This window comes from Engraulis encrasicolus, chromosome 16, assembly GCF_034702125.1.
Source record: "Engraulis encrasicolus isolate BLACKSEA-1 chromosome 16, IST_EnEncr_1.0, whole genome shotgun sequence".
Taxonomy (NCBI): domain Eukaryota; kingdom Metazoa; phylum Chordata; class Actinopteri; order Clupeiformes; family Engraulidae; genus Engraulis; species Engraulis encrasicolus.
Genome location: NC_085872.1, coordinates 23,058,701 through 23,077,156, shown reverse-complemented (window position 1 = coordinate 23,077,156; position 18,456 = coordinate 23,058,701). Strand labels below are relative to the sequence as shown.

At 42.5% G+C, this 18,456-nt stretch overlaps 1 protein-coding gene across 1 annotated transcript; it reads left to right on the top strand.

Moving 5' to 3' along the window:
• The first annotated feature begins 489 nt into the window (after nt 1-489).
• On the top strand, nt 490-6,524 carry socs6b (suppressor of cytokine signaling 6b). The gene is made up of 2 exons (XM_063219025.1): nt 490-874; nt 1,800-6,524. Exon 2 carries the CDS (start codon nt 1,917-1,919, stop codon nt 3,510-3,512), a length of 1,596 nt encoding a protein of 531 aa, XP_063075095.1. The 5' UTR covers nt 490-874; nt 1,800-1,916; the 3' UTR covers nt 3,513-6,524.
• The last annotated feature ends 11,932 nt before the right edge of the window (nt 6,525-18,456 follow it).

Here is an 18,456-nt window from a genome sequence, read left to right as displayed (position 1 = left end):
TATGCTGCTACCTCTTAAGAGTAATATGACCGGTGTGGCTCCATACATTTACCTACTGATATCCACAAGAGGCCTAACACACATAGGCCTAGTATTAGAACAGATTAGATTTTATTGAAATATATCAATGTCAAATTGCCTTGGCTGATGAATAACTAAAAATGTTAGGCTACTGCTGGAGGCAAATAGCCTAAAGATTGGACCACAATTTAGGAGAAATTATAGGTGATCTGTGTTAGGTGCCCTTACATGACACACTGGTGTTCATAGATAAACATAAATAGATAGGCCTATATTAAGATCAATTTAATGTTGCCCACTAATTAATGCATAGGCTATTCTGCCTGCCATGCCAAGGACAATACCGTCAAATAGCCTCCTAGCCTTCCATAATAGACACAACAGCTTCTGTGGTGCTGTATGCAGATCAACGACCCCAGGTCCTCCCTTCAGACAAATCCACACACCACCTACCCCTTTCCCATGATGCAACAGCAAACAAAGGGGTAGAGCAGGAGGACGACTGAAAAGGGGGAGAAAAGTTTTAAATACCTACCATCATGATTTCTGATACGTTCAAACTTCGAGAAAATGCCTCGCACTAAAACACATTTCACCCCGAACTGTGTTTTGTACTGTTAAGCGCTGGTACAAAATTCTGCAAAGCGATTTTAAACCATTTAGCCTGGTGAGCTAGTTAGCCATAGCCAACGAATACATCAAGACTGATGCATCTGATGGTTTGAGTTGTAGGCTAAATGTTAGCTACATTAGCTTCTTCTTTCATGCCAGTATGTGATTCAGAGCAGTTTGGGATACATTACGGAAACAACGGTTCGCCGCCTTCGGTCTGCTGGATGTGACAGCACAAGAGGTAAACGTGTTGATATCATCATATTAGATTTTAACGGATTATGAAGTTAATCATTGTTGGAAAACAGGTTTCTTAATGTGTGTACAATATGCTAAGCATAGCTAGTTGTCAAGTTAGCATTAGCCAAGCTAACTAGCTAAATATTTTGGGTAGCATAGCTCTACCTGGATAGCCTGATGAGTTCGATTGTGTCCAATAATAAAGGATACACACATTACTATTACAATGTCAGTACAGCTATGAATATTATGGTGATGGGTATTTTGATGATCGTCTTTGAAATGTATTTTTTAAGTATACATCTCTCACAATTTAAATGTAAGGGCAGCTCTGCCAGTTATTTACTTCAAGTGTCAGCTCCATCCTGAAAGGTGTCTACTAGCATGCTAAAATGCTATTTGGTGTTGAACCCTCTGGGTTTTGACATACATGTTATAACGTTGTCCTCAATTGTATGAACATACGAAAATAATAGACTTTCATTCTTGAAAGTGACTTATTAAAGTGTTATTCTTGTGAACGATTGCTCTGCATCTGTTGTTTTCCCATGGTGTACCTAACAGTGGCTTATCAAATGCTAGGGAGGACAAAGTCCCTGGGGAGAAAGATGGAAAATGCTAGGTGCTGAGTGTTGATTTTTCTCTTTTTCAGCTGGATGATGTAAACTCAAAAGCCTTTATGCATTTTTTTATACACAGCTTGCTCATCTCTTGTTTTGACAGTGTTTATTTGATCATAGCCTATTTAGGTGGTCATGCATTTTTGTTATCTATGTTGATCTAATGTCTGGTGGAATGTATGTTTTTTTTTTTTTGATTTTTAGTGTCATCATTTCTTTTAGGGAAAGGTGGCCAGTGTAGTGTATACATACTCCTGTATATTGAATTCTAAATTGACATTTCTGTCTCTTTCCTCTTTTTTCCAGGAATGGCTGTGGTATCCACAAGATAAGCAATGTGGAAGCAGAGGGACGGGCAACTTAGTCATCTGTGAAGCATTGCCTGAGTCACCCCCTTGCCAAAACAGGGGAGTAACTACCAGAATGAAGAAAATAAGCCTTAAGACAATAAGAAAGTCTCTAAATATAAAAGGTAAAGATGAAAACGAGTTTGCGGCACCATCGACCCTGGCAGCCAGCTTTGCAGCAGACGACTCCCTGTTCGGGGGCTGCTACAGCAAAGACCTGGTCACGAGTGACTTTGACAATGAGGAGGAGAAAGGCTCCAAGAACCGGTCCAAGAGCGAGAGCCTTATGGGTACCCTGAAAAGGAGACTGTCTACAAAACAGAAAGTGAAAGTCAAAGGGAGTTCGCCGTCCGTCAGTTCTGTGGACGATGACACGTTCTCGTCGTCCTCTGCCCCCATTAGTTTTAGTGACCTGAAGTCGCAGTCCTCGCTGAGGTCGACGTCTTCGCGGAGCCACCACTACAGTCCGACGCCGTGGCCCCTCCGACCGGCCAACTCGGAAGACACGTGCATGAAGATGGAGGCCACCGTGAACGCCTTGATCCACACGTCTGCTGCTAGCCCTGCGCTGAACGGCGTCCGCAAAGACTTCCTCGGATTTCCCAGAGATGGTCTCTTTTCAGAGTCGAGCGATTCGCTGAAGGACGCCGAGCCGCAGAACGGCGACCTTCACTTGGAAATCGACGAAAATGTGCCTGTAGTGATTGGCCTTGCAGCTCAGGACTATATTCAGTACACAATGCCTTTAGATGACGGCCTGTATTCTGAGGAAGGGTCTCGCTCTTTCTGCCTGGACAGCACGTCGCCGATGGAGGTGGGGCCCCAGTCGGACAGGTGCTCCCTGAACGTGGACGTGGACGAGGAGGAGGAGGACCCCATCGAGCAAGAGCTGATGTCCCCGGACATCTTCATGGAGCCCTCGGTGAACAGACTGCTGCTGAGCACGGCCAGCGTCCTACTGCAACAACAAGGCTCTCAGCTCGAGGCCCCCCTCTCTCCGTTGCTACCTCCGCTTCCAGGCAGCCTCCGTGGCAGGACCTTGCCAGGGTTCAGTGGCACGCACGCTCAGGTCGCCGAGCGGGTCCTGCAGCACCTCAACTTCGACCCCAACACGGCGCCGGGGGTCCGGCGGGTCTACGACGCGGTGCAGAGCAACGGGCCCATGGTGGTGACCAGCCTGACCACGGAGCTGAAGAAGCTGGCCAGGCAGGGCTGGTACTGGGGGCCGATCACGCGGTGGGAGGCGGAGGAGAAACTCACCAACCTGGCGGACGGGTCGTTCCTGGTCCGGGACAGCTCAGACGACCGGTACCTGCTCAGCCTCAGCTTCCGCTCCCAGGGTAAGACGCTCCACACTAGAATAGAACACTCCAATGGCAGCTTCAGCTTCTACGAGCAGCCGGACGTAGAGGGCCACACGTCCATCGTGGACCTCATAGAACACTCGATCAAGGATTCTGAAAGTGGAGCCTTCTGCTACTCCAGGTCGCGTCTGCCTGGATCTGCAACCTACCCCGTCAGACTGACCAACCCCGTGTCCCGGTTTATGCAAGTGCGGTCCCTGCAGTATCTCTGCCGATTTGTCATTCGACAATACACACGGATAGACTTGATCCAGAAATTGCCTTTACCGAATAAAATGAAAGATTACTTACAGGAAAAGCACTATTGAAAATGGTTGATACGGTCTTGGAACCAACCAAGACTTGCTTGCTACTTGCACTTTTGGGATAGATTTAAAAACAAAGCAGGTTCTAATGACTTCTAGACATGTTCTGGTGCCATTTCTTTTTTGTTTCTTTTTTTTTGTTTTTAAAGAAAAGATGAAAAGTGATGTTTGTTTGTGTGTTAGTGAGTAATGATGTCCCCCTTCTAGATTGGATAGTCATGTTTTTGGGCATAACTTATCAAGTGGCAAAGAATGTGATAAAGAGGATCAAAACATACTGGAATATGTTCTGCATGTTCAAGATGAGAAAAGCTTAGAGTGCCATCCTTTTGGTTGTGAGGATCTGTATTTTTTGGACAATGTAGTCCTTTTTTATTTGTTTTTGTTTGCATAAACACATGCATATCCCAAATAAGGAAACATGAGAAGCACAGGAAATGCCCAAGCTTTACTAACTTAAACATAATCAGCCGAGGATGCACACAGGGAAAATGTCTAATGCTGTTATGGGGTTGCTTGTATGTTTTTTTTCTGTAACTCTTGACACATTGTTTGTGCACAGATTCACACAATCCTCTGGAGTCATCATTTCATTCCCTCTGTCCTCTCCCACGTTGGCTCAGTGGTTTTCAAAGTACCTGCGGTCACCCAGAGTTTTACGCACGGACAATGCTTCCTCTGTGTGTGTTGTATGCTGTCTCAAAAAAGCCATACTTATAAGCTACATTAGCTGGCCACACAGGCAGTGCACTTCCATGTCCACTCAAGTTGACTTTCTACAGGAAGGATATCTGAAGCTAAAATGTATGTTAATTGTTGCTTTTTTAATTTGGTTTTAATTTGGTTGTTGTATTTTATAGCCTCCCTTATTCCAGGCAGTAGAATGTGGACCCCATGACTCCGACCTGTTCTTTTTCTAAATTTTACTATTTGAACCTTTTCTCTTTTTTCAATTCAACGGTACTTTTTGTGTGCTTGAAAAGACATCTTTAATTCCCATATTCTAATCATGTAACTACATTGTTTCTTTACTTGGATGACATTTTGCATGTAATCCTTTTTTAAAAACTGTTCAAGTATTAAGGTGTTGACTTTTGTCACCTGTAGGAGCTCCAAAGAGCTGAATTTCACCAAAATACCCCTCATATTGCAGAAACAAAAATGTATTACCAATGGTGTTATTTTTGAAAGTATTTTTAGTATCATCGAGGCACACTTTTAAAATTCTTGACAGATCATTGCAACAACTCCTGGCAGGTAAAGGTTAAGGAGTGCATATTGAAAGGGAAGACAATTCTGTCTTATTCCAAAAGCTGCGAACACATTTGCATCTTGCTTTTCAACTCTAATTTAAATGGGTTTGTATTAATTGTTTTTTATTTGGAAAATGCATAAAAAGTGTCTCTTGGAATGATGTAAGTTGGAAGTCCAACTTTTAGTCTAGGCTCTATTCAGATCATGTAGGTCACAGAAGTTGGACACTACCGTCCAAATGTTTAAATTTGTTTGGTCAGCATGTCATCTTCAATGCATCATGTTACTGCTTTGACTGGATGTTCCCAAGGCAAACATTTGAAAGTAATCCATGCCGCGAATTCCAGTGATTGAATACAGTTCTAACCATGAATTATTATTTTTATTTTTTTTCATACAGAATACAACTGTTAATGCTTATTACTTCTGTCACATCAGAGTCAATAATCTGGGTATTTTCAGAGTGTAGTATGTTCACTTCTGCGACACAAGTGAAGTTTTAAACATGTATCATGGCTCATAAGGTATGATGGCTATCTAGCATGTGGTAAAGGAAGTTTAAACGCTGGCTTTATTGTACCATGCAGAACAAATCACAATGAAGGTGTCCGTTTCTTATACTTGTTTTATGACTGTTCTGACTTTACATGCATCATCACTATTTTGGCTAAATGTTCATATTCTCCACGGCCATGTGGAGATGGTCCGTGACAAGCCAACATTCCTGTGATGACAAAAAGGGAAACAGAGCCACATAACCGGCAAGCCTGGATACACTGAGCTGGACAGAAAGGGTTTTCAGCATTTTGAATGGAAATGGTGGGGTGAAGGAGAGATATTGATTGACGACAATGTTTTAAAAGTGAAATGGGGCCAATTGCCATTGTCAGCATACCTTTTAACCAAGCATGGCTGCTTTACCTACACTTGGCAGCAAGAAGGAAAAATGGCACCAAATGTGTGGTCTGTTTGGTTATTGAACCTGCTTAGCTATACAGGCAATAGAATAATATTTTGAAACCGGTACTGATCGTATGCTATTAATATTCTCACTCCGATGACAAAACACTTGGCTATTTCCTGTGAGACAGAAAAAGACGTTTACAGGGCTAAGATAAGACAAAAGTGCAACAGTTTTAAAAGTCATCATTACGTACTAAATATGTCATCCCTCTCTCGTTTAAGCTGCTGGTTAAGTCAGTATTTTATTAAAGTATCTAATTATATCCAGCCAGTGCTGTCCATTTTCTTATCCTTGGGTATGGCCATTAGGGAGATTTACATCTGTTCATACTAATTATATTATGTTGCTTTGGGCCTTACTTTATTCAGATTTTTATAGACATGTATCCACATTATCCACATGTTTGGTACGTTGTAAAAATTGTATCATTTCTCTCCATAATTACTGACGGCCTTTGATAACTTATGAATACAGAGAATGTCATTTCAATGTGGTTAGAATGACTAAGCTTGAAAGTCGCTTAGGTGTGAGCCTCTGTTAAAAAAAAAAAAAAGTAGTAGAGTTGAACTAGTGGTGGCTTGGGTGGTTATTGATGCCTATGGCTGCAGTGATTTTATGGTTTTTGGTTCGTTCCAGGTCTTTAGGACGCCCTTCAAGAATGCAGTATAAGCATTCATGTGCTTTTTCCTGTTTTTGAAGGGCAAGGCTGTATAACAACCTATTGCACATTTTGAATACAGTGTAAAAGGGTTTTTTGTATCTGCTGATACACCATGTAAATAAAAGACTTATTCTGATGTGACTTGTGCTGTGTGCTAATGTGACTGGCTGTGCGTGTGCGCGTGCGGAGGGGCGCCACCAGAAATGTAGGACCCCATGAAAAATTCAAATTTGGACCCCCTTAAGGGCCCCTTTCAGTGCTGTCACTGTTTGGGCCCTTAGAATCTGTAACACCTTTCCCCCCCTAACGGCACCTATGTGCGCGCGTGAATAAAGGCCAGCTAGTAATGGCACTCGATTTTTGAATATTCGATATGTATCTAGAATATTCCTTTTGAATTCGAAAATTCAAAATTTTGGCCACAATATCCACATATAAACATGAGGCATAAAACAATTCTGAATGGTCCTCCTTTACTGTGTTAAGTGACAATGAAGACTTGTATCTTTTGTTAAATTTCTACATTTGACCAGCAAATATCAATGGATAACCTTTAATTTATCACACAGTGTGTCAGAAAGTCACACACACTGTTTACAAGGAGAATAATGTTTGAATAGTATTTGAATATTTTAATAACGTTCATCGATTTTCACATATTGTGTTTGTCAAAAATTCCCATCCCTACTAGTATAAGCTGTATTGCAGACAAGGAACAAAAACAATCTGAAACAGTACTGTTGGAACCTTGAAAACAGACAATACCCTGTCTGAAATTTGCATTGATTACAGTGGTGAAGGGGTAGGTTAGGGAGAGAAAGCCAGAGGAGCCTGTTCTCAGCCATGCCCGCCCCCATACCTCATGGCCAGCTGGCTGCCCCAAGGTGTGCTTGGGCCTCTGTGTCAGCCCTAACCAACGCCAAGCTCTGGAGTGGGCTTCATTACCCAGGCTGAATGCTCATAATGCATACATTACCAGCCCCTCTGCGCCGCCTTTAATTGGTTTCTATGGTGGCGCCCATCCACCATGTATCTCTCCCAGGGTCACTTAAAGACCCATATGTCTCGTAACACCCCCTTTTTTCCACAGCTAATGCCCACTTTGCTTCTTAACTGACAAATGAGCATGTAGTTTTTTTCCTGCCCAAACATCAGAAACAAAAGAGCCCATGAGAGGTAAGGGGTTGACAGAAAAGCTTCTCCTCCCCACATTGTTTTGCATCTTAACTCATTTGGTGCCTACAGTATATAGTAGCCTAGGTATTCCTGCTGGGTCTTGTTGAGGAAGAGAAGGAGAATTACTCTAGTAAGATGCTATGCTATGTTTGTATTTTCCATGTAGGCCTACAGCACAGCCACAATATTATGCAGTAACTGTGATACAAAAATGCGCCAATACACTAGTAGATGGATTTTATTTGAAAAGTATGCCTTGGGTTCACAACACACATAAGAGGTAGTATATGGGAATACTCAAATGTATTGTGTGTGGATTTTGCATGCAGCCACATGGATCTCTTCTTTGATGATAGAGAGCCACACAAGAGAAAGTGTTTGATGATTTATTCTTTATTTCTGACAGACACCAAGCTCTTCTTTGTCACAGCTTTTTGCAGCATGGGTGAATGGTGGGTAACGCAACACAAGCTCCTGCCTACCTCGTGTAAACATAATAGTCTGGGACACTGCCACACACACACACACACACACACACACACACACACACACACACACACACACACACACACACACACACACACACACACACACACACACACACACACGGCCCTTCAGTTCTCTCCCTTCAAGCCTTTCACTGTCCCCGAAAAAATGTCAATGTCTCCTCGAGCGTGCACTTTGATTCGCCGTTTGTGCTCAAGAGTGTAGAATTTGCACTGTGACTGCAGCAGGCGGCAGTGCCAGCTTCGGCGGCGTGGCGCGGCGGCACCCACCCTGATGCTTCTGCCGTGCGGGGTTCTTGTGCAGAGAGGCCTGTGGAGCCGCACCACTTGTCACACTGATGCCGCCTTTATCTGAGAGGCACGCCATCTGCCAGCCGCCCCCCAGAAGACCTCTTTCTGTGCGCACCATGTGTGTCTCTCTCTACATAAAAGGCAGGCTAAGGCAGGCAGCACTGTGAAGCAGCAACTGTGCCTCTCTGTGTCCCAGCTTCATTACAGGGGGAGATTAGGCTGGCGAGGAGGATGGCAAAAGGAGACGCTTACAGTAGATGTGGTGGCCCGGCCTCTGGATCCGGTGTCCTCAAGTGATACATGATGAAGTCAGGAGGAGTTGGAGAAAATAAATGAAAAGACCAACAAAAAAACCCATATCAAATCGGTATGGAAATTTCAAACGACTCGCTGTAAGTTGAAATTAATAAATATGTTACATTTCAGTGAAATGAGAGGGATGGCATAAAAAAACACAAGTTTATGTGTTGCGACTGGTGCAGGCAGGCCATGTTTTAGTAATGGCTTCTGTGACTGTGCTGTGGGCTCTCTGCATTGTTGCCTCAGTGGAGTGGGGAAGCGGGGCTGTGGCATAGAGGCCGGAGGCGTGCCCTGGGAGGTAGCCAACATGATTCCCAGCAGAAAAGCAAACCTGGGGTCAGGGCGGCGCGATGAGTCTGTTGTGTTGTTCAGCGACTCTGCACTAATTAATCTGACATTTCTCTCTCTCTCTCTCTCTCTCTCTCTCTCTCTCTCTCTCTCTCTCTCTCTCTCTCTGTTACACACACACATAAACACGCACAGTATCTGCAGAGACAATACATTTTTCATTAAATGTTTATAAAAGTTTCTTCCTGCATAAAACATTGTTTTCCTTTCTGTATGAAACATTATACAGAGGTGTAATAATGACCTTATAACTGTGAACTGCTGTGTTCAACTCATCATGCAGAACATTATGAACACTTTGACAACCAAACCGTGAAAAAAACTCATTTAGTATTTATTTGTATTAGCTGCTCAACAACTTGGAAGTGGAAATGCTTGATAGTCCTGAATGTAATAGTCCTGATTAACTCAAGCCTATGTAGCTAATTAGCTATTTAGTCACCAGTAATTTAATCTCATTTTGAAAAAAGAACAAATCGTTCAAAATATATTTACTATGAATGACACGGAAGATTCTGAATAAGTCATTGATACTTAAAGCCACACTAAATAGTTTTTCTTTCATGGGTTCATGAGCTTTAACATGGCACACGGGGTCTTTTGCACTTGCCTCGCCTTCTTCAATGGTCTACCACAGCACAAGGCAAGTTTGGGGGTATTGAATGAAGGGTAGAGTAGAGTAGAGTAGAGTAGAGTACCTTTTCTCCCCAGGGAGAAATTAATTTATGCCATTTTCTATCGAATTGTTATTACCTGTACGATTCTTTTTACACCATGTGCCTATCTGTTGTGCAATGTGTTTCAATGGCATGTTTATCATGTATAGTTATGGCTTTATTGCTATTCTTAGCCTACACAAATGGACACAGGGGCCTGCCGTTGTCTTGTTGCAATAGATATGGGAGGTAGTAGAATATGTGTGCAGTATAAAGAACAGTTTCAGTTAAGCAGTCGGCTCATTTTAAATCTTTAAACACCTTCATCAGTATGCCATTTTCTGAGGCCTTGCCTTTGGGCTTAATAAAATTCAAATGTGAGCTCCACTTCTCAGCTATGTGGAGAACAGCTAAAGCAGTGGTTCTCAAACTTTTCCCATCATTCCCCCCTTCGGAGGGTCTGGATGCTAACGAGTGAGCACCTGGACAATCATGGGTGGTACAAATTGTACTGTACATACAAATCACGAAAGGTCAGCAGTCAAGTGTCTGACTAGGTATAGTGGTTCTATCAGAGCCCAATGTGTCCTGTTCACAATGAGTTGGAATTTGTTATTACAGTACAGGCACAGGCACAGGTTTATTGTTATGTCATTCTCCGCCCGGGAAAATAAAGACAATTTTGGATAGTTCTGTTCTCGGTCAGTGCTTTATTTCAGCATTTGTTCAGATTGTGCTTTACTCACAACAGCTCACGCCCTTTGAAACCCACTATTATTTTGGCAAAGGCTATTTATTTCCCCACAATACCTGTCAGGTTCAAGTGTGTAACACTTGTTTACACATCTTGCCAGTGCCCCGGCCCTCTGGGTACATATCTCTATAGGAGAGTAAACAGCCCAGAGGACTAGACTCACAGACTTAATGAGAGGGAACGTAAAGGCTAAATAACGGGATCCAGCAGATGCTCCTATTTATTATTTACAGGCAGCCACTGACATCTTTCAGAGGCAGAATCTCATAACTGTTGGCATCCAAGTCTGAGAAGAACAAGGCAATTGCCCCCAAAGGAACTCTCTCTGTCTCTCTAGGTCTGTCTGTTTGCCTCTCTCTCTCTCTCTCTCTCTCTCTCTCTCTCTCTCTCTCTCTCTCTCTCTCTAGTTAATAAGAGCTTGTGGATCAGGAAGCAATTATAATGGCCACAGATTAACTGACTTATTCTGGTCACCTGTAAAACAATGGCTAAATGCACATGCACATGGGTAAACTCCACATCACGTTACACCAGTCAGCTGCTTAGACCTTATTGCATGGCACAAGATGGGTGAGTGAATATATGCAAAAGATTGATGTATGATGTTGTGAAACGCGACATAAAATGTAATTTGCCATGTAAAAAGCTTTCCCTTTAGAGGAACTTTTCTCAAAAGTGCCAAAAAAGTTACTGTGGGGCGATTAAGAAGATGCATGAGTTCAGCACTCTTCCATAAATTTACAATTATGTCTGCAATGAAGAAGATTTAATCAGTAGTGTTTTGAAAAACAAGTGATTAAGCAAACTGGATCCAGAAGGTAGCTATTAATGCATTTTCAATGAGTTAAGTCAATACGCCGGCCAACTTAATCAAAAACAACATTGTCTTGCCTATGCCTATGTATGCAAATTGACAATTACAGCTCTAACAACCTCCAAGACGTCCATAAAAAGCCATAAAACTCCACCGCCATAGACAAAATGCAGCAACCATCTTCACCTCCCACAGGCTGTTCATCAGCAGCAGGGGCGGAGTGGCCCACCTTTTCCCACCGGGAGAATTTTCCCCTTGGCGGCCCTCTTTTAAAAAAAAACAAAAAAAACCCAAAAAAAAACAAAGCGAACAACATGGTTTCCTAACCAAAAAGACAAAAGCCACGAAATCTGCAGTCGTACTACATGTGGACATTAGTGTTGTCAAAATATCAACCTGAAGTGGAGAATTGTAGCCTACACCTTGATGAAATGCACAGCCAGTGGTGTAGTCTACGTAAAACGCAGGTATACGCACCCATTTCAAAATTTCAGGGATTACAGTATACCCACTTAAAATTGATTGATCCATTATTTACAATAGCACAAATATATACAGTAGACTATACACACATCAAAAAATGCTCAAATATACAGTATACCCACTTCAAAACGTAGACTACACAACTGGAGCCATCATCACAGTCCAAAGCATTCATAGGCCTACTAGGTTAGTCTACATCACGCTACTGTTCCATGCAAATGTTTTGAGTTTTGAGTGTGGGGATTTTTAGAAGAGTAGGCTTACAAAATATAGTATAGTAGCCATAGCTTACAAAAAGTCTGTCTACATTGTGCAATAAACCCACCATGCAGCAAATAAGCCAAACCTAATAGCTACTTCAAACCACAACCATAAGTCAACAAAATGTATAACCAAACGGTGTAGGCCTACCTTAAAACGCTGTCTTCGTCGCAGCAAATGTCTTTGTTTCTTGCAATCACTCTACTTTAATCCACAGCTTAGGCTACACACCCAGCACTGGTCACATCAGAATATTGTGTGGTAATTATTTTGTTCCATTTCTTCAGACATAGGCTACATCCTAAATGTACCACATATAAATATATGTATGATAATAATATTATTTCGACCAGGGCTCTAAATTAACACACGCCAACCCGCCAAACACGGGTGAAAAATAATATTGGCTAGTAGAAAAAAATACCTACCCGCCTATTTGGCTAGTGGCGCCCGAGTACGGTAAAGTATGAACGGTAAACCGCTGCTATGACAAACGTTAGACGGCGAGATTTCCTACATTACCCATGGACACTTGCGTCACGACGTAGCCTCCCACCGTGGGCTTTCCAGTGCAGCGAGCGGCAACTCCATGCCGTTGCGCGCGCCAGGATTGAAAACATTTCAGATGACCAGCCTTCTGTCAGCTACGCTCACACTATTCTGACAGGCAGCTCTCCTCCTATGCTCCCGTCGCTTTCGCTACAACATTTTAACGTCACTAGTACTGCTACTGCTACTAGCATGAACCTTGCTGTAACAGGCTGCCTTTTTGAAGCTGCGAGGGCCTGACCGTTTCAATAACAGGACTAACGCAGATTATGCATAGAGCTACTTCTGTTCTGTATGTTTTGTGCGAGTGATGAGAATGTGGCGGGGGTTAGAGCAAGGTTCTCTGTATTGGTGAATGCCAGTAGTAATTGTAACAGTAATAGTAGTGACGTTAAAAAGGTGGTTGTGGAACGAAATTGCGACAAGGACAGAGGAGGAGAGCTGACTGTCAGAGTAGTGTGAGCGTAGCTGTCAGTTGTCTTCTGAAATGTTCCGAGTCCTTGCGCGCGCAACTAAGTTGGAAAGCCCACGCCATCGAAAAGAGAATAACAAAAAAGCAACTAACGACGAAGCTATGGAAGTAACAAATGAAGATTCCCGTGATATTATTTACTTTTAGTTAAACATAGGCTTCTTGTCATTTTGTTGCGCATGGTAGAGAAGAGCTCCTCCTCTCTCCTCTCATTTTCCTCTCATCTCTGCTCCTTCCTTAGGGTGTGCGTATGTGAGGTTTTGTAGTGTTTGGCTGTGTTTACTGTATGTTAAGGTCTGTTATGTGAGTGGCTTGAGATGTGATTCACTGTTTTCAGAGGAATTGAATAAAAACTAATGAAATTGATCAGGCCTAAGTAATGAAAGTAAAAAATAATGCAGAAGTTAAAAAATAATGAAAAAATAGCCTATAATATGCTTATTACATAGGCATAGTATGCAGGCCTATAGTGTAGGCCTATCTGTGTTGTAGACATAGTTGAACAAAATGGCCATAATTTAAAAAAATAATTAGCCTAAAGCATAGTTTATTTTGGCGAGAAAAAAAAATGGCTAGTTGAACTTCTGTTTGGCTGGTAAGAAAAAATGTCCACTAGCCAAATTGGCTGGTGGTGGAAAAAGTTAATTTAGAGCCCTGATTTCGACTATAAGGAGATGTACTGACGGTCTAACAAATCAAAACAAAACCCATTGCTTCTGTTAGGCGCAGTTCTCTTCCTTACCACTTGGTGGAGTCTGTTCGTAACCCAAGTCAATAACCACAGAGCAAGTGAATCGGGACTGGAAAGACTGTAAACTGTAACAGTCGTGTGGAAATCGGAAAATAAATCATAATTTGTTAATATTTCCATCCTTTGGTAACCAATATACATATCACAGGTTCTTCAAATACTGAAAACGAAACTGTGTTACTAAGATCTTGTAAACTTCCGCGATCTACGGTGTATGAAAATTATCAGTAGAGAAGGGGTGTGGCCAATTTACTGTTTGACACCGTCAGTGAGGTATTGCCGTCTGGTATGCGGTATAAACATTGGCTAGTCAGCCTTACTGAAATATAGGAAAGTGGAAAGTGGGAAGTCAGTGCTAATAAGTATAATGTCAATACTTCAGGGCCGATTAAGAACACAATGCGGCCGCATTATTACATTTCACGGCCGCGGCCCACCGGGACAAGTCCCCGATCTCCCGACGGCCACTCCGCGCCTGATCAGCAGGGAAAGGTGTTGCCCTGACCATGAAACAAATGAGGCATATGCTGTAGTAGGGCTGTAACGATACACTCAACTCACGATTTGGTTCGTACCACGATATTGGACCTATGGTTTGACACACCCCACAGGTTTTTTTTAATCTATCTTGTTAAGTTCATTCTTTGCTTCTTTACACAAATATGATGCTTCAATTGAGGATACTGTGAAAGGGTATATCACAGTACTGCCTTCTTGCACCGTGATACAGTATCGCGACTCTGCGTATCACGATTTCTCAGTTCGACAATGCAATATTGTTAGGTACAGCCCTAATACGCTTACAACCGAAGGTAAAGCTTAGAGTTGTTAGGTCTACTACTGGGTATGTGCCAGGTATGGAGGCAGATCAAGAGCACATGTCATACAACACAATTAGATGGATCCCATCATCTGAAGCACAATATTGCTCTCGAAATGAATTACATGAATATGTTCGTGCAGTGGCGTGTTAAGTGGAAGCTACAAAAAGCTGCTGTGTTAAATGCCTTCAACGCATGTGCTATAGATTTTAGATATAGGGTCACTGCACTGGTCACTAGGATAATCACAAGGTTATTAATAGGATTACACCTAATACTTATACAATCTCTATTTTTCAAATTCTATATAAACGTGCAATATTCAGAAGTAAGGTGTGCGTGCGTGCATTTGTGTGTTTTTGTGTGTGCGTGCGTACCTGTATGTGCGTGTGTGTTAATGAATGAGTGAAAGATCACAAATCATCAAGTCTGCCATATTTCATGCATTTAAGATGTTTTTCTTTCCAAGCACACCACTTGATTAATGGGTAAAGTTGTGATGTTTGTAACAGTGCTGACCTGGTTGCAGGTTCTCGCATACAGCCTACTGCACAAAGAACTACTCATGGCAAACCACTCAGACTCAATGTAAGCAGGCACTTGAGACATATAAGACCTCTAGCCTAAAGAACTTCACAGTGAATGGTGAGTGTGCGTGGGTGAATAAATATACTGTATTGTAAATAATTGCACATGACTTGCAGTCTGTTCATATAATTTCCTCAGAGTTGCTCAAACAGTATGTTTTTTTTTTAATTTATAAGCACTGATGTTTTTATCCATCTGAATAACTTCTATATATTATATGTGGTAAAAAAAAAAGCATTGGTACCTTGATACCATTGTTACCAACTGTAATAAAGATGCATGATTAATAGTATGCACTACTGCTTCATTAGAAATGCATCAGCGTTGGGGTCTAAACTCTCCAGATACATTGCCTTGCATCTGCTGATGCTGCAGCACCACATCACACTAGTGCTGCTGTGAAATCACCTTCATAACATGCCACCATGCCTGATATCGGTGTTATTAAGAACCTCCTATAACTACAGACATTTGTTAATGCATCTGTTCAAAGGAATGGAGATTAACGGTGGTCTCCCAGGTGCACATAAAGCAAAGCAAAGAAGACCACTGCCATTAGTGCAGAAATAGTGCAACCCCCACTATAGAAACTACCACTGACAGTATTTTGACACGGCCATTTATTTCAAGACCTCAAGGGGTTGTGGGTTAGCAAAACAAGTCTTGCAACACATGCGCTCTCGTGAGTCTAAATATCTGAGCTCCATATGAATATTAATGGCCGACTACCAGCGCCCTGCTAGCCACAGCCTGCGGAGCGCTGCTCGCTCTGGTGGGAGATCAGTCAGGTCTTGTGGAGAGGAAACTTCCCCTCTCGCTGAGGGAAGGGGCGTGTCCGTATCCAGGGCTGTACTTTAGGAGAGGTAGGGCTCGGGCACTTTTGGGTTAAAGGGGCCCCTCATAATTAGGGTGCAGAACTGACTCATCGGTGGGGCCCCGCACCCTCATGGGCCCCTATTTTCAGAAATGTAAAACATTATATATTTTCACATTTCTGAAAATAGGGACCCACAAGAGTGCAGGGCCTACCGGGAAATGCCAGCTATGCCAGATGGACAGTCCAGCCCTGCCCGAAGCTCTATCTGTCTCCATGTCCGTGTGTGAGTTTCCGTAGGCCGTAGGCTGGTTCCGGGGTCCGCTGAGTGCCAGGTGTCAGCGGGTCACAGATTGGGCTTGTGCTCAGTCACTGCCGACCTCCCGGCAGGTGTCCCGCTGAGGAAAGGTGTACATCAAAGCCCATCGGCTGAGACCACAGGACAGAAATATGGAGCCGCACTCACTCACCATCTGAGCCCAGCAGAATGGCCTCTGTGTGTGTGTGTGTGTGTGTGTGTGTGTGTGTGTGTGTGTGTGTGTGTGTGTGTGTGTGTGTGTGTGTGTGTGTGTGTGTGTGTGTGTGTGTGTGTGTTTGTGTGTCTCTGTGTGTGCATGAATGTGTTAAAGGACTCACACTCAGCAAAGACACAACACACAACACTTTCACTTCAATCCACTCTTATAACTCAATCCCTACAGACAAAACACCATGAATATACCTATTTTTGGATGGATTGATGTGCATGTGGCAGTTTTAAAGATGCAGTGTTATACCTTGGTAACACAAACGTGGAAACACTTTGTTGGTTGTGATTGACTGTTTACATTACGTGTCACCCTGTGTTTACATTACGTGTCAGTGACTTGCCAAAGTTGCCCTCATTTGTTGGGAAGTTACTATTTTGAGCACGGTGGATAAGAACATTTTTTTCATAGTGACTGATAGTCTTAAAGTTATTTTGGCAAAGAATACTAACCCCTATTTTTATTATATTTGACAGAGTGCCACTTGGCTAGAAGCAGCATAAAATGTCGACTGGACCTAAGGACAAAAAAAAAACCCAGCTGTTTTCTTTTCACAATAGAATTTAAAGCATTACACTTGGCTTTGGTGTTAAATACTCTTCTGGCAAGCTTTTTTTTTTGTAAATCAAAGCACATGTCAAATTGCATTCCCAAACATGCCAGAATATTATATAAACTCAATTGAAATCTCTTAATATCACAGGATCATGGGGCTTTTAAAAAGAGAATAAAAAGAACATACTGAACTACAGCGGGTCTATTTTAAGTGCATTCTCTCATTTCTATTTCTCTTATAAGCACTGCCTCTACCTTGTGGGATACCGCTCTGTGGGAGGCCGTGCTGATTGTGTGCTCCTGAATGCCACACTGCTCTGCACAGGTAGTCTGCAATACAAACTCACACTCAGTAGTCCTCACACCATACAACACTCAGACAGAAAACACTACAAGATGCATTGTGTTCTATGTATACCAACTACATTTAAGGTGTTAAGTTTTGCTGAAATTATGGCATGATTAATGGGACCTTGGAGGCATTAGAAAACACACGGCATCAGAACAGTCATCTTTCGGTCATGCAAGCTTGGTGGAGGTGGTACTGAGATCACAGAAAAGTTGATAAATAACATGCACTCAGCGTGTCATTTTGTATGAAAATATGTGTGATTATCATGGGAATCAAGACACTGCCAGTAGGCATATGCATGCAAGGGGGACATACATAACTAGGCTACTATAGCAAGCCCTCGTGGCAAAATATCAGCTGTATGGAAGCTAATTACTCAGGGCTACATGTGTGAGGAACATGCTAATGGTCCTCCATTTCATTTCATTTGTTCACAATAATCACATAGAACCAATCATGTGATTATTGTGAACAAAACATTTCAAGATGGCCCTTTCATGGCTTAATGGTAGGGCACTCGTCTGCTATGCAGCCGACCCAGGTTCGAGTCCGGCTCGGGTCCTTTTGTCCTTCCCCGTCTCTCTCTCCCAACTCACTTCCTGTCATTACTACACTGTCCTATCGAAATAAAGGCAAAAAGCCCTCCAGTTATATATTTTTTAAAAACAATTTTCAAGATGTGACAATATCTCACTGATATCTAACTTACTAATTTATCTATGTCATTTAGTTTTCCTATGGAGGACCACAAATGTCCATAAAGCGAGAGAGACTTTTTTTTCTCCACTCACTGAATAGCCAGAATTGAACTGAAGCTGAGACCGAAGAGATCTACATTTCCTTCCACCAAATCAAAGTCCTGTGAAGTGACCTGACAGAAACATGTCTGCTTGAGTCATGTTTTCATCTTTAATCATTCTCCTGAAAAGAGAAAGGTCAGTGAAGAGATTCACACAGCTTTTGGCCTTTGGGCTATCTTTACTTGAACCAGACCAAGAGACTTTCAGGAAATACTAATTATGTGTGCTCATGAAGCACACATAAATGACG